This window comes from Neomonachus schauinslandi, chromosome 1 (genome assembly GCF_002201575.2).
Source record: "Neomonachus schauinslandi chromosome 1, ASM220157v2, whole genome shotgun sequence".
Taxonomy (NCBI): Eukaryota; Metazoa; Chordata; class Mammalia; order Carnivora; family Phocidae; genus Neomonachus; species Neomonachus schauinslandi.
This window is the reverse complement of record NC_058403.1, coordinates 195,113,024-195,126,331: the sequence shown is the minus strand read 5'-3', so window position 1 is coordinate 195,126,331 and position 13,308 is coordinate 195,113,024. Positions and strand designations below refer to the sequence as shown.

Genomic DNA, 13,308 nt, shown 5'->3' with positions numbered 1-13,308 from the left:
TCAACTGAGCGCTAAGCACACAGAGATATAAGGCATTGCTGATCCTGTTAAATGCTCTGCTAACCTCAGGAAGCAGAGGACATGTAACAAAGGGAGGCAGGGCCACCCTCAATAATACCCGCTCCCACACCCCACAGAGAAACCTTCCCTTCCCAGAAGCCTCTCAGCACTCCTTGGTGCTGCCTAAGAGCTGCCTAACCCCCCCCACATCAAGCCAGATTTCATCAGCGTCTTTCCAGCGGACCCCACGGTCTGGTCCCCTGGCATTAAACCCTGGAGAGCATCAGAATCACCTGGTGATTTTGTTTGTTTGTTTAATGTGTGTACACAAACCCCGCCCAAGATCAACTGGAATCTCACGGGGTAGACGCTAGAAATCTAGTTTTAATAAGCTCCCTATATGATTAGAATACAGCCAGCCAAATGGTGGTCTGCAAACTAACCTCACAAACCATTGCTCAGGCCTTCTCTTTCCCATCCTCATTGTAGTGTGCCTATCCTCAAACCTCTCCTGGTAATATTTCCTTGCAACTGGTGCTAAAGTTTACAGGAGCCTCCTGGAGACAGTGCCTTAACCCAAACGCATGATTCCACTGGTGGGCTTTGTGAACATATAACATGTAACAGGGACAGCTGAAGAGCAGGGAACCTGAGAGGCTATCTGTAAGGCAGGCCTGGGTCATTAGATCCTGGGGGCCTTTCACAATGGCTGCTTCTTAGGTTTTCTCCTAGATCCAGGAGAATTAGTAGAGAGCTCTATTTAAATGATCCCCCAGAGAGTTTTTGATAAGAAGGCCCCAGCAACATTAACTCTCGCAGTTCTCGAAATCGAGGCCATAATTTGCAAAATTGCAACCCATAAAGCAGTCTAATATCCATTCTGCTGAGAATAGCCCTAGTCTTAGGCAAGTGTGTTCTCCAAATAAAGAGCAGAGAAAGATCTGATGAAATCAAGCTGCTTCAGTCTGTAACTCAGAGGGTATGTTTACTTGTATTGATAAATTTTCTCAGCAAGATATCACTAAAGGCATTCTGTTTAAATAGAAAACGTTAAAAGAATGAAAACTGTAAAAATATCCAGCTCAGTCCTTCCATTTGAAATTGGCATTTTGATTTACAATGCCCTGGAGTTGCTGCCCAGAAACCATGGGCTCATTCTATAAAATCAACACAGACCAAATTCTGTCATTATCAATCTCCAAGATAATGCCCACTTTTGTATGAGTATTCTATATCATATATTGCTAGGAAAAGTTTAAATGTTTCATTTGAAGGACACATTTACTTATGGCTAACTTTTGTATAGGGTCACAGAAATTTAAAATGTTTGTACAAGCTAGAATACTATTGCCAGTAGCCAGTATCTGCTTTTACAAGTCATGTGGATTATCTTAAATAATTTCTAGAGAGTGCTGGTTTAAACCAGAGTAATAGTTTTAAAAAAGTGCCTGTTCTTTAGATTAGATATTAAAATTCTCTCTTCACTTTATGCCAAATCAGCCTAGAATTTTAATAATTACTTACATTCCATAGAAAATCTAATGTGTAACTGAAAGACTTTCATCAAAAGAAGGTCTAAGATGTCTGTTTCAATTGTTAAAAATTTAAGGTATAACCAACTCTCATTTATCCCATTATAATAGCAACTACCTATAGGAAAGTTCCCATTTAATTTTGAATTTTACTTTCAGGACTGATTTTATTCAGCTCCTGCCCGTAGTGGCAAATTGATGGATTTGAGTTTCCCTTCTGCTTTCCTTTCCTACCCTACCTGCACAACTGAGTGCTATTTTCATGATATGCTAGGAGGCCCAAGCAGAGATGTCCAAAGGAGGCAGATTCAAGCCAGACTCATGAAAATTCGAAGTAGAGGCTCTCCTCACCCAGGAGAGAAGTCTATGTGAACTGCAGGGATAGACACCCTCTCGGCTGTCCTGCCTACCCAGCAGTTAGTTGCCTTTGTATGTGATTTTCAGAACGAATTCTCCTTTTTCTTCATGGTAGCCTCAGGGCTATTTGGGGAACAGGATGTTTTTCACAAATTAGAGAAAGTTCTCTGGGCTGTCAGAGAATAAGTAATTGCTTCTTATGGGCTGCTCTTCCCCACTTGAGCAGAAGTATTTTAAGAGCTTCATTATGCAACCAAAGAGCCATGGCTGCATTCCTTGTATAGTAAGACGACCTGAAGAATAGAAGGTCTGGTAATGAAGACCTCAAAACCCAGGTATATGCCAGTCCTGGTCTATCATGTTTCATGCATAAAAGATGCTAAGACACTTCCACAATCAGAGAGGTCGTCTGTGCAGAAAAGGAGTCATCATCATGTATCTCACTTGCTAACCAGAAACAAAACCTGGTTATGTCATTGTGATTCCAAGTAAGGAACTTTTAGACGTGCCAGTTTTGCTAAGAACTGAGGTAGAAAGAATATTCTGAATTGGCTTGTTTTGCAAGTTAATCATTCCATCACCTCTCAATTGAATTCTTCAGGCTGCTAACACATCTTCACTTTGGCCTTGTATGTTTTCCTTTGCCATTTTTTTCCTTCGAAGATTTTTTTCCCAGAGACTTTACTATGTAGTTTGTTTTTTGTTTTTGTTTTTTTGGGTTTTTTTGAAAGTCAAAAGCTCTTCTTTAGAATGTATGAATAAAACTGGTCATGTTACAAAATTAGAAGTTTAGAGCAGCCCAAATGAACTCCCCTTATACATGAACAGACAATCCCATTCCCCTAAAAAAGTCAGATGTGGTCATTTTTTAGATCATTTCAGCTTGCAGTTTGAACTTCTCCTGCCCAGTCTCAAACAGCAGATATTGGCAAAGTGGGCAGGAGTCAAAGCACAGGGAAGCAACAAGAGCACAACAGATTGTCACCCCTGTCCTTTAGCACCTGTGATTCTGAACAGTCATCTGCTCCCAGAGCACTTGCCACAAAAAGAAGAAAATATGATAATCGAGTGACCTCCGTCTGGCACTCCAGGAAGGGAAGTGATTTGGAACTAAGCCTCCAAAAGGAAAAAGTAGCGTATCCTCTAGAAAGACTCAGAAGGGTTAAGAGTTAAAAAAAGAAAACCTATAAAAGAAAAAGGAAACTACTTTTTTTTTCTTTTGGAGGGAAAGGAGGAGGGATTAGTAGTTAAGGCATAGACATGATAATAATAAGTGTTATTCCTATTGATTCTAAAATCTTTCCCCTTTGGAAGGCTCAGATTTCAGCTATTCTCCTGGAGGGTAGAGAGACTAGTCACCTATAATAGGAGAGAAGATTCTCTGCCCCACATTTTCCCACCCTGGACAAGGTGTGGTGAATACCTTTAGAATTCAGACTTAGAGAGCACATGACTAACCAACCTAGTACCACTGCACTGATATTGGTAGATGTCCACCATTATTAACCAAGCTTGCAATGCCCTGAGCACCCACCTGAACCCTGGAGGACCCAAATGCTAGCTAGCCTGGTCCTCCATACAAATGGGGCAGTGTGGCTTCTGTGGTCATGAAGACTTGGCATTTCTTTCCCCATAGGCGATATCCGCAATGACCTGTACCTAACCTTGGAGAAGGGGGATTTCGAGAGAGGGGGAAAGAGTGTACAAAAGAATATTGAAGTGACCATGTATGTGCTTTACGCAGATGGAGAAATATTGAAGGTAAGATTTGCCAGTCAGTTTGGAATGGAGGCTAATCCTGTAATAATTCTAGTGACTCTATGGACTTTATCCAGATACCCATTCTCATCAAGCAGACCTCACTCAAATCACTGCATATTCATTCTTCTCTGCCTTTTCTTTTCTTCAAGGAAACCCTGATGATGACTTCCAGTGTCACACAGCCTGTTTAGAAATTCTTCCTAGGCGCTGTGAATTGTGCAAGACGGTTGAATCACAGATCTGTACCTCTGAAACAAATAATACATTATATGTTTAAAAAAAAAAGAAGAAGAAGAAGAAGATAGCAGGAGGGGAAGAATGAAGGGGGGGAAATAAGAGGGGGAGATGAACCATGAGAAACGATGGACTCTGAAAAACAAACTGAGGGTTCTAGAGGGGAAGGGGGTGGGAGGATGGGTTAGCCTGGTGTTGGGTATTAAAGAGGGCACGTTCTGCATGGAGCACTGGGTGTTATACGCAAACAATAAATCATGGAGCACTACATAAAAAAAAAAAAGAAATTCTTCCTAGTGTCTGACCTCAATCCTTCCTGCTCCAATTTAGACCTATTCCCTCTAGTTCTGTCCTACATGCTACTTTTTCTGCCATTCTGTCTAGCATCAAGCTGCCTACTTTTGGTAACTGTTATTAGGTCCCACTCTTTTTGTTCCTTAAGTCAATAAAGCTACATTGGCTCTTTGATCAAAGGTGGGACTTAGGCACTTACTTGCTGGTACCAAGTTATGTGTGTGACAAGGAACAGCAGAGTCAGGCTCTAAAAGATTATTTCCAGCCAATGCCAGTATAAAGATGCAAGTATATCTTCTGTCACTCTTCATTCAAAGTGAAGACCTGGAGTGCAGTTTTTCCACTGTCAGTATTTCAGTTTTTCCCTCAGTCATGTCATGGTGAAGTCCCTGGCAAATAACAAGGCATCATTTGCATAGCACTTGATAGAAGGCAAATCATTCTTTTACAGACCTCGCTCCTGTATTTGACAATAGCCTTGTGAGGCAGGCAGAACAGGAATGATCATACACATTTTATGGAAGGAAAAAGGTACAATTAGTCAAAATCATCTCCCAAAGCTAGAAAGAAATAGAGAAGAATGTTTAATTGGTGGTAGAAACAATGATTTGTATTTCATTTTAAAAACCCACCTCAAGAAAATAAATTAACTTTAAAAAGGAGAGGGCACCTGGCTGGCTTAGTTGGAAGAGCATGTGATTCTTGATCTCGGGGTCTTGAGTTCAAGCCCCATGTTGGGTGTAGAGATTTTACTAAAAAAAATAATAATAATTTTAAAAACCTACCTCGAGGACTAAGGCATGTCCATTGTTTGCATGGATAATGTCAAGGTCAGCAGAGTTGTCAGCTGCTCACACCACCCTTGTGCAGACAGGGAGCTGCTCCTGATTGCATTACGTGCAACTTCCTGTCTTCCAGGAAGATGGGACTACATCTTCATGGCAATATTTGGAAACGGGGTCAAGTTAAATCTGGTTCTGCCTTATCTATATCCAAGGACAGTCAGCCAAGGGCAACCTAAAATGCCAGTGCAACATTGGGGTAAGGAAGATTAGAAAACAAGCTCTCTCTGCTTTATAAATTAATTAATTTTCTGATCAGGTAAAGTGTCATGTACAGTTGAATTCTCCTATGGAGTTCACTGTTTCCTTTCTGAATGCGGGTGAATGGTTCAGATACACTGTTCAGCTTTCCTCCAGTTTATTGAGCAGTGTGTGTGGTTACTTCTGCCCCAAGGAAAAGAAGGAGCATTGTTGACCATGGATTCTTTACACTATCTACACAGTTGTCTCCAAAAGTATTGAATTTAAGTCAAATCAATTTTCTTATCTTGTAGATTTGGCCTGATGGGAAAATAGGACCTGCACAAAGGAGAAAATGTCCTAGTGCCAAAGAGAAATCCAGGGGCTTCCTCCGGGAAGATGACACTTTATTTTGCTTCTCTCTTTCAGGATTGCATAAGCTTGGGTTCAGGAGAGCCAAATAGGAGCTCCTACCACTCCTTTGTCCTCTACCACAGCAATAGTCCTCGCTGGGGAGAGATTATCAAATTGCCCATCCCCATCGACCGGTTCCGGGGCTCCCACCTGCGCTTCGAGTTCAGACATTGTTCCAGTGAGTGAGACTTCTCTCCACATTCCTTGGAGGATATGAATATTCTCTTGTCTTAGAACTCTTTCCTCAGAAAGAGAATTCAGAGCGTTCTCATTATTGGGGCAAGAAAATGAGGAGTTCTGAATAAATGGGTACTCAGGGATGGGATATCATCAGAGGCTGTTCTTTAGACATTGACTCAAACCATGGAGTCTGGTACTGGCCCTTCCTAGTGTCTGACCCAGACACTGGATAATTACCAGTGTCATTCTTCTTTGGGTGTTTCCTTTCTACATAGTACACTGTTTCTTAAAGAGCCTCTGGTTTATCAAGACCAGCAATCTAGTTTCTATTTGAGTCTAGGTAGCCTGTGTACCTTGGGATATAAATGGAAACTCAGTCCAGTACATTTCTCATCATTCTTGCAGTCAGGTAGATACCTAATTAATGAAAGAAAGGGACGAAAAAGTAAAGGATGTGGGTGATAAGCACAAGGGGAATTTCTGTTAAAAAACAAAGTGAGGGTCAAAAACAACTAACACTTAGCTCTGGTTGCAGCAAAGGACAAAGGGGAAAAGAAACTCTTCGGCTTTGCATTCTCACCCCTGATGCGGGATGATGGCACCACTCTCTCAGATGACATCCATGAGCTCTATGTGTACAAGGTATGGAGCCTGGCTGTCTCACACCTCAACCCTCACACCCCTGAGACCACTCTCACACATGGTTCTCAGTTACGTGGTTTTCAGTGGGCAGGCCAAAGGATCCAGGGTGGTGCGCTGGTGGATGACAGCAGGACAGCTGTGGGCAGGCTTTGTCTTCTAACTACAGTGGCCTCCTTCCCACAAGTAATGCCAGTAGGCCCTTTGTGTCCCACCCCCAACTTCACAAGTAAGGGAAGTCTGTTACCAACTCCTCTGTGCCACTGTGGCCTTGGCCAGTACATTCAGAGACCTGCCATTTGAGATCATGGTTCTGTCAGCTGTCACAACACAGCTGCCTTCCAGAGTTGCCTGCACACCAGGTGGAGGCCACCTGCCCCACCATGTTCTCTTTAAGAGGCATGTGAGCCATTCTGGGGAGTTTCCAAACAGAAAGCACTCTTCTAAGAGGACCTGAGGCCCAAGATCTAGCCTCAGGAAGATGAGAGCAAACATCAACATCAAAAAATCTCCTGCGACCTTTTTATACGTGGCATGGTTCAGGAAACATTCTGTGTTCTCTATCTTTGCCTACAGTGCGATGAGAATAGCACGTTTAACAACCATGCTCTGTACCTGGGCTTGCCCTGCTGCAAAGAGGACTACAATGGCTGCCCCAACATCCCCTCCAGCCTCATCTTCCAGCGCAGCACCAAAGAGTCTTTCTTCATCTCCACACAGCTCTCCTCCACCAAACTCACCCAGAATGGTAGGTGATGGGATCTGCAGGGGGCTGCCCTCCTTGTCCTCAGTGGCTGACTTCATGTTGCTGATGCATGCTAAGGGAGACGGAAATTTGTTGCTTTTTCATGCCACAGTGAGGGCATTCTTTTCACCTGCAGTTGGAGGAACCACTTGGCCATAGCTGCCTGTAAGGTTTCCCATGTTTTTAGTAGCTCTGGAGTATACCTCCAGATTTCACAGATGTGTCTTTGGCCTTGACTTCAGCACTAAAGAGACTGTTGTAATGCTTGTGGCTCTTTCTCTTCCTCTAGATTCCACTGGGCAGGGAGGGTCTGGGCTTTGCTTGTCCTTGGCATAGCCAGTGTTCACCATCTTTTGCACTTGCTTTTTTAGTGGACCTCCTTGCTCTGCTGAAATGGAAGGCTTTTCCAGACCGGATCATGGACATCTTAGGGCGGCTGCGGCACGTCAGTGGGGAAGAAATTGTTAAGGTGGGTCTTCCTGAAATTCATACATGCAGCCTGAGCAAGAATCTGGACAGAAGGCCTTACGTCTCCTTGATTTCTACCAGTACCCTTCTAAGACCATTTCTTGAAATATAACTAGATGAGTAGAAATAAAGTTGTTTTTCTTTTTTTCTTTTCTTTTCGTTTCTTTTTTCTTTTTTTTTTTTTTAAAGATTTTATTTATTTATTTGAGAGAGAGAGAGAATGAGAGACAAAGAGCATGAGAGGGAGGAGGGTCAGAGGGAGAAGCAGACTCCCTGCCAAGCAGGGAGCCCAATGCGGGACTCGATCCCAGGACTCCAGGATCATGACCTGAGCCGAAGGCAGTCGCTTAACCAACTGAGCCACCCAGGCTCCCTCTTTTTTCTTCTTTTTTGTTAGCTTCTCTTTTTAAAGGAGGTATCACATCGGGCTTATTACCTTTCAGAAACTATATTTAAGTTATAAACCCTATTTTCTGACTTGTTTTTCTTCCTAGAAAGCAAAACAATAATTAGAGGGTAGTGGTCAAAGCATCCTCTCAGAAACACACCCGGTGCTTTGTGCTGCCTCCTCTCCTTTCCTTAGATCTCTTTCTCATTTTCCTTATTTGTAACCCTTTTACCACAAACCTAGCCTGAAGTTTTTCTGGCTCTACTGGCTTGATTATCTAGAAGAATTCTAAATACTCTCCATTAACTTATAGCTACTGATTTTGCCCAGTCTCCCCCACTTAGAGTCCATACTAGGGACCCTTCCCCACTCCCTGTCTCAACTGCTTTCTCTAGGTACCTTTGTGACATTTCCCATCTAATGACCTGAGCAGGCTGACAACACTGCCAGTCCCCAGTTGTCTTCTGTAGGGCTTCTCTGCATTGTGCAGAGTGTTTGCCCACCTGGTTTTAGCTCAAGAAAACTCCCAGGTACCTCCTGATGGTGTAAGCCCCGCAGGTAGATTCTACACAGTGGACTGAACTCTGCTCAGGAAAATGGAGCTGCTTTGGATGATCAGCAAGAGCAGTGGAATGTAGGGTAGAGACTAAATTTCAAGAAGGCAGCTTGTGCATAAGTGAGCTTTCTTAGTTCTGTCACTGTAATTACCAAACCAATGAGTACAGATAATCTTTCATTTTACAGCACCATTGACTCTGTAACATACACGGTGTCTCCAAACAAGAAACACTTTTAAAGTCTGTATACCTCTATGTGTTTTTATGAAGTCTTGTCTGAATTTTGTTTTCATCAATTAATCAGAGTATCATCAGTTTTTAAAAAGAACTCTTAAACAAGCTAATACTGGGCGCCTGGGTGGCTCAGTCGTTAAGCGTCTGCCTTCGGCTCAGGTCATGATCCCAGGGTCCTGGGATTGAGTCCCACATCGGGCTCCCTGCTCGGCAGGAAGCCTGCTTCTCGCTCTCCCACTCCCCCTGCTTGTGCTCCTAATCTCGCTATCTCTCTCTCTGTCAAATAAATAAATAAAATCTTAAAAAAAAAACAAGCTACTACTAGTTTTGTTTTGTTTTGTTTTGCTTTGCTTTGCTTTGTTTTGTTTGGAGGGGGGGCAGAGGGAGAGAGAGAATCTTAGGCAGGCTCCACATTCAGCACAGAACCTGATGTGGGCTCAATCCCACGACCCTGAGAACATGACCCTGAGACCAGGACCCTGAGATCATGACCTGAGCTGAAATAAAGAGTTGGGCACTTAACCAACAGAACCACCCAGGCGCCCCTACTAATACTAGTTTTTGAAACTGAAGATTAGTTTATTCTCAGGGCATTTTTTTTCTTCTAAACATATTAAAAATATCAGTTAGCAAACAGAAAGGTATTTAAAAAAATCTGTAATCTTTTTAAGTCTGAGTCGTTGTATTCCTGGTAAGAGAATATCCTATCAGCATATCTGGTTTTAGCATCAATAATTGATCTCAAGCCACCAGAAGAGAGTGTGAAAAGAATCTGCTAGAATTAAAAAAATTTTTTTTTACTTTTTTTTTTTTTTTAAAGATTTTATTTATTTACCTGACAGAGAGTGCACAAGCAGGGGGAGCAGGCAGCGGGAGAGGGAGAAGCAGATTCCCCGCCAAGCAGGGAGCCTGATGCAGGGCTGGATCCCAGGACCCTAAGATCATGACCTGAGCCAAAGGCAGACGCTTAACCGACTGAGCCACCCAGGCGCCCCTTTTTTTTACTTTTTATTAGAATATTTCAAACATACACAAAAGTAAAATAGTAGAAAGCCCCTACGAGTACCTATCACCTAGCACCAACAGTCATCAGCCTGTGGCCAATCCTGCCTATCAATACCCCCATCCACACCTGCCACTTTAGACATTGCTAGGAAATAAATTGTAAACATTGTATCATTCAGTTGCCTTTTGACCAACAGAATGTTAGATTTGATTTTTAAAGACTGCCAGTATCCATGAGTATTTATCATCCTCTCCCTTGGATTTTGCATCTTAGAAACAAAAAACAAGAAAACAAAAAAAAATGGTGCTTCCAGATCTCTTACCCTCATTGATAGCCCTCAGCAGCAGCTTTCTCCCTTCTCCTGGAATACTTATTTCTAGACCAAAACATGGTTTCTGTAGTTAAGGCCTAGCCTGCCACACCTTCATTCAAGTGTCCTCTATAGGCCACAGCAGAAAGTAAGGGACTACTGCTCTCTTTGGAGTCCTGGGAAAGTGAGCTCTTTTTCTTAAAATGAATTTGGCATCAGAATCACTTACATTGTCTTTATTTCAAAGATATAATTCTACATGGGTATCCTGTGTTTTTTTAGGTAATTGCTCTTTCCTTAGAAGTTTAGCACTCACCCAAGAGAAAGAGCCTCTCCAAATCTCTCTTAGGGCCCTTTGGGCTGTACACAAACACCCTGAGTCCACCTAGTTATCCCTTAGTTAGGTGGAGGTGGGATACTCGATTTTTTCTAAGTGGTGGTTTGAGATCTTAGGAGATTTTTTAGTTTGTTTATTGGGAGATTAAACTCATTGGTGTATGGAAATTTGACCATGTGTACAAGGTCCTAAGACTTGAGCCCTCTGATTTTTATGTTACAGTTTCTGCAAGACATTTTAGATACACTCTTTGTGATTTTGGATGATAATACAGAGAAATATGGCCTATTGGTGTTTCAGTCTTTGGTAAGTCTCACCCTTCCTGACTTTCATTTTTGTTAGTTATTTCTGTCACATGTTTTTAAAAATCCAAGGGAAGCAATTTATTAGAATGAGTCAATACAAGGTACAGATGTTTCCAATACAAAAGGGGCTGAGGAGTGTCACCCAAGGAAGACCAACCAACCAACTTCCCAGGCAGATCCCTACAACATCAAATTTGAAGAATTCAACCTGGTCAGGTCCGGGCCTCAACTTTGTAGTTCTGATACTCAGTCTCATCACTGTTGCAGAGTTGCCTAGACCCTGAAATAGAGACCTACACCAACAAAATGCTCAGAGATGAATATAGGAAACCAGATGGCCTATTCTTTCACCTGCACAGTAGGATATAACCACTAGAAAGAACAGAGACTCACCCATGCTGGTCTGAGCATCACACTGTCTCCCTGTGTACAGTTGTTTGGGAACCAGAGTCTCCGGAGGTTGCTTAGTGAGAATGGACAGTGGTTTGAATGTTCAGCGCATTTAGCTTAATAGATCCAGTCCCATAGGAGTGCTGTACATTCCAAGAGGAACCACATACTGTAAGTCTAACTAACAGATGAGGAGCATAGGTGAGAGTTAAATAGTTTGCATAGTTTGGCCCTTCGGCTTTTCTTCTTCCTTGCTCTCCTGGCCAGCCAGACCCTTTTCTGAAGGGCATAGCCTTTCATAGGCTGAGCTGGCTCAGAGGATAATCTTTTTTTTCTCTCTTTTCCAAGTTTTTTGAGACACCTTTGTATTTATGCCACCAAACACAGGTATTGTTTTGCTTTTTCCTAATCTGTATTACACCACCTAGCATTATTGTGAAGAGATTCAGAGTAACACTGACACAGACAGATGAGCCCCAAGTCCAAATTCAGAAGCTGGGGGCTGTAGGAATAGAACAGACAAGAGAGAAATACAGACACAGAATAGAAATATTACATTCTCTGCCCATGGGCAACACTAGAGAAAACACTGACAGTTTGTCATTCCTTAAAGAAGCAAGAATTCTGTTTTCTGCTGGAGATAAGTCCGAGGCCTCCAGTGAACCCTGGTACCTTCCGTCTCCTCCAGGTATTCATCATCAACCTGCTCAGAGACATCAAGTATTTCCACTTCCGGCCTGTAATGGACACATACATCCAGAAACACTTTGCTGGAGCCCTGGCATACAAGTAAGTTCCATTTGGCATCATTATTAGGACTTGTGTTTGAATAGAAAGACAGGCTTAAAAAAAGTTCAGTGACAACCAGCATTCATTCAGCTGATCTTTTTTTTTTTTACTTAATTTTTTTCTAATTGTGGTAAAATACATAGAATATAAAATACCTATTTTTAAGTGCATAGCTCAGTGGCATTGAGTATGTTCACATTGTTGTACAACCATCACCACCATCCATCTCCAGAACTTTTTTCAGCTTGCAAAACTGAAATTCTGTGACCATTAAATATTAACTCTCCATCAACCCTTCCCCTTCTGCTGCCCCTGGGCAACCACCATTATGCTTTGTCTCTGAATGTGCCTGTTCTACGTACCTCATGTCAATTGAATCATACAATACTTGTCTATTTGTGTCTGGCTTATTTCATTTACCATAATGTCTTCAAGGTTCATCCATGTAGCATGTGTCAGAATTTCCTTCCTTTTAAAGGCTGAATAATGTTCCATTGTACATATATACCACGTTTCGTTTATCCACTTACCCATCGATGAATACTTGGGTTGCTCTCACCTTTTAGTTATTGTGAATAATGCTGCTATGAACATGGATATACAAATATCTCTTCAAGACCCTGCTTTCTGTTCTGTTTGACATATACCCAGAAGTGGCTTACTGGTTCATAAGGTAGTTCTATTTTTAATTTTTTGAGGAATCACCATACTGTTTTCCACAGCAGCTGCACCATTTTATATACATACATTTTACACAAGGGTGTTCAATTTCTCCATATCCTCAAGCCAAGACTTGTTATTTTCTGTTGTGTTTTTTGGAAGGAGTGGGGGGTTTTATAGTAATAATCCTTAATTGGTATGAAGTGGTATCTCATTGTGGTTTTGATTTGCATTTCCCTAATGATTAATGATGCTGAGCATCTCTTCATGTATTTATTGACCATTTTTGTATCTTCTTGGGAGAAAAATTTATTCAAGTCCTTTTGGGTGTTGAGTTTGAGAAGTTCTTTATAGATCTTGGATATCAGCCCTTTGTCTGTAGTGTCATTTGCAAATATCTTCCCCATTCTGTGGGTTGCCTCTTTGTTTTGTTGACTGTTTCCTTTGCTGTGCAGAAGTTTTTTATCTTGATGAAGTCCCAAAAGTTCATTTTTGCTTTTGTTTCCCTTGCCTTTGGAGATGTGTCTTGGAAGAAGTTGCTGTGGCCCATGTCGAAGAGGTTACTGCCTATGTTCTCCTCTAGGATTTTGATGGATTCCTGTCTCACATTGAGGTCTTTCATCCATTTTGAGTTTATCTTTGTGTATGGTGTTAGAGAATGGTCAAGTTTCATTCTTCTGTATATA

General features: G+C 41.9%; 1 protein-coding gene across 1 annotated transcript in view; it reads left to right on the top strand.

The window, feature by feature from the left end:
• Nucleotides 1-13,308, top strand: part of DOCK3 (dedicator of cytokinesis 3) — a 482,665-nt gene that overhangs the window by 390,019 nt on the left and 79,338 nt on the right. The window contains exons 14-20 of the mRNA XM_044912806.1: nt 3,526-3,650; nt 5,630-5,792; nt 6,330-6,436; nt 7,010-7,181; nt 7,550-7,647; nt 10,701-10,784; nt 11,862-11,962. Coding sequence (XP_044768741.1) covers nt 3,526-3,650; nt 5,630-5,792; nt 6,330-6,436; nt 7,010-7,181; nt 7,550-7,647; nt 10,701-10,784; nt 11,862-11,962 — 850 coding nt within the window. The remainder of the gene's footprint in view (nt 1-3,525; nt 3,651-5,629; nt 5,793-6,329; nt 6,437-7,009; nt 7,182-7,549; nt 7,648-10,700; nt 10,785-11,861; nt 11,963-13,308) is intronic.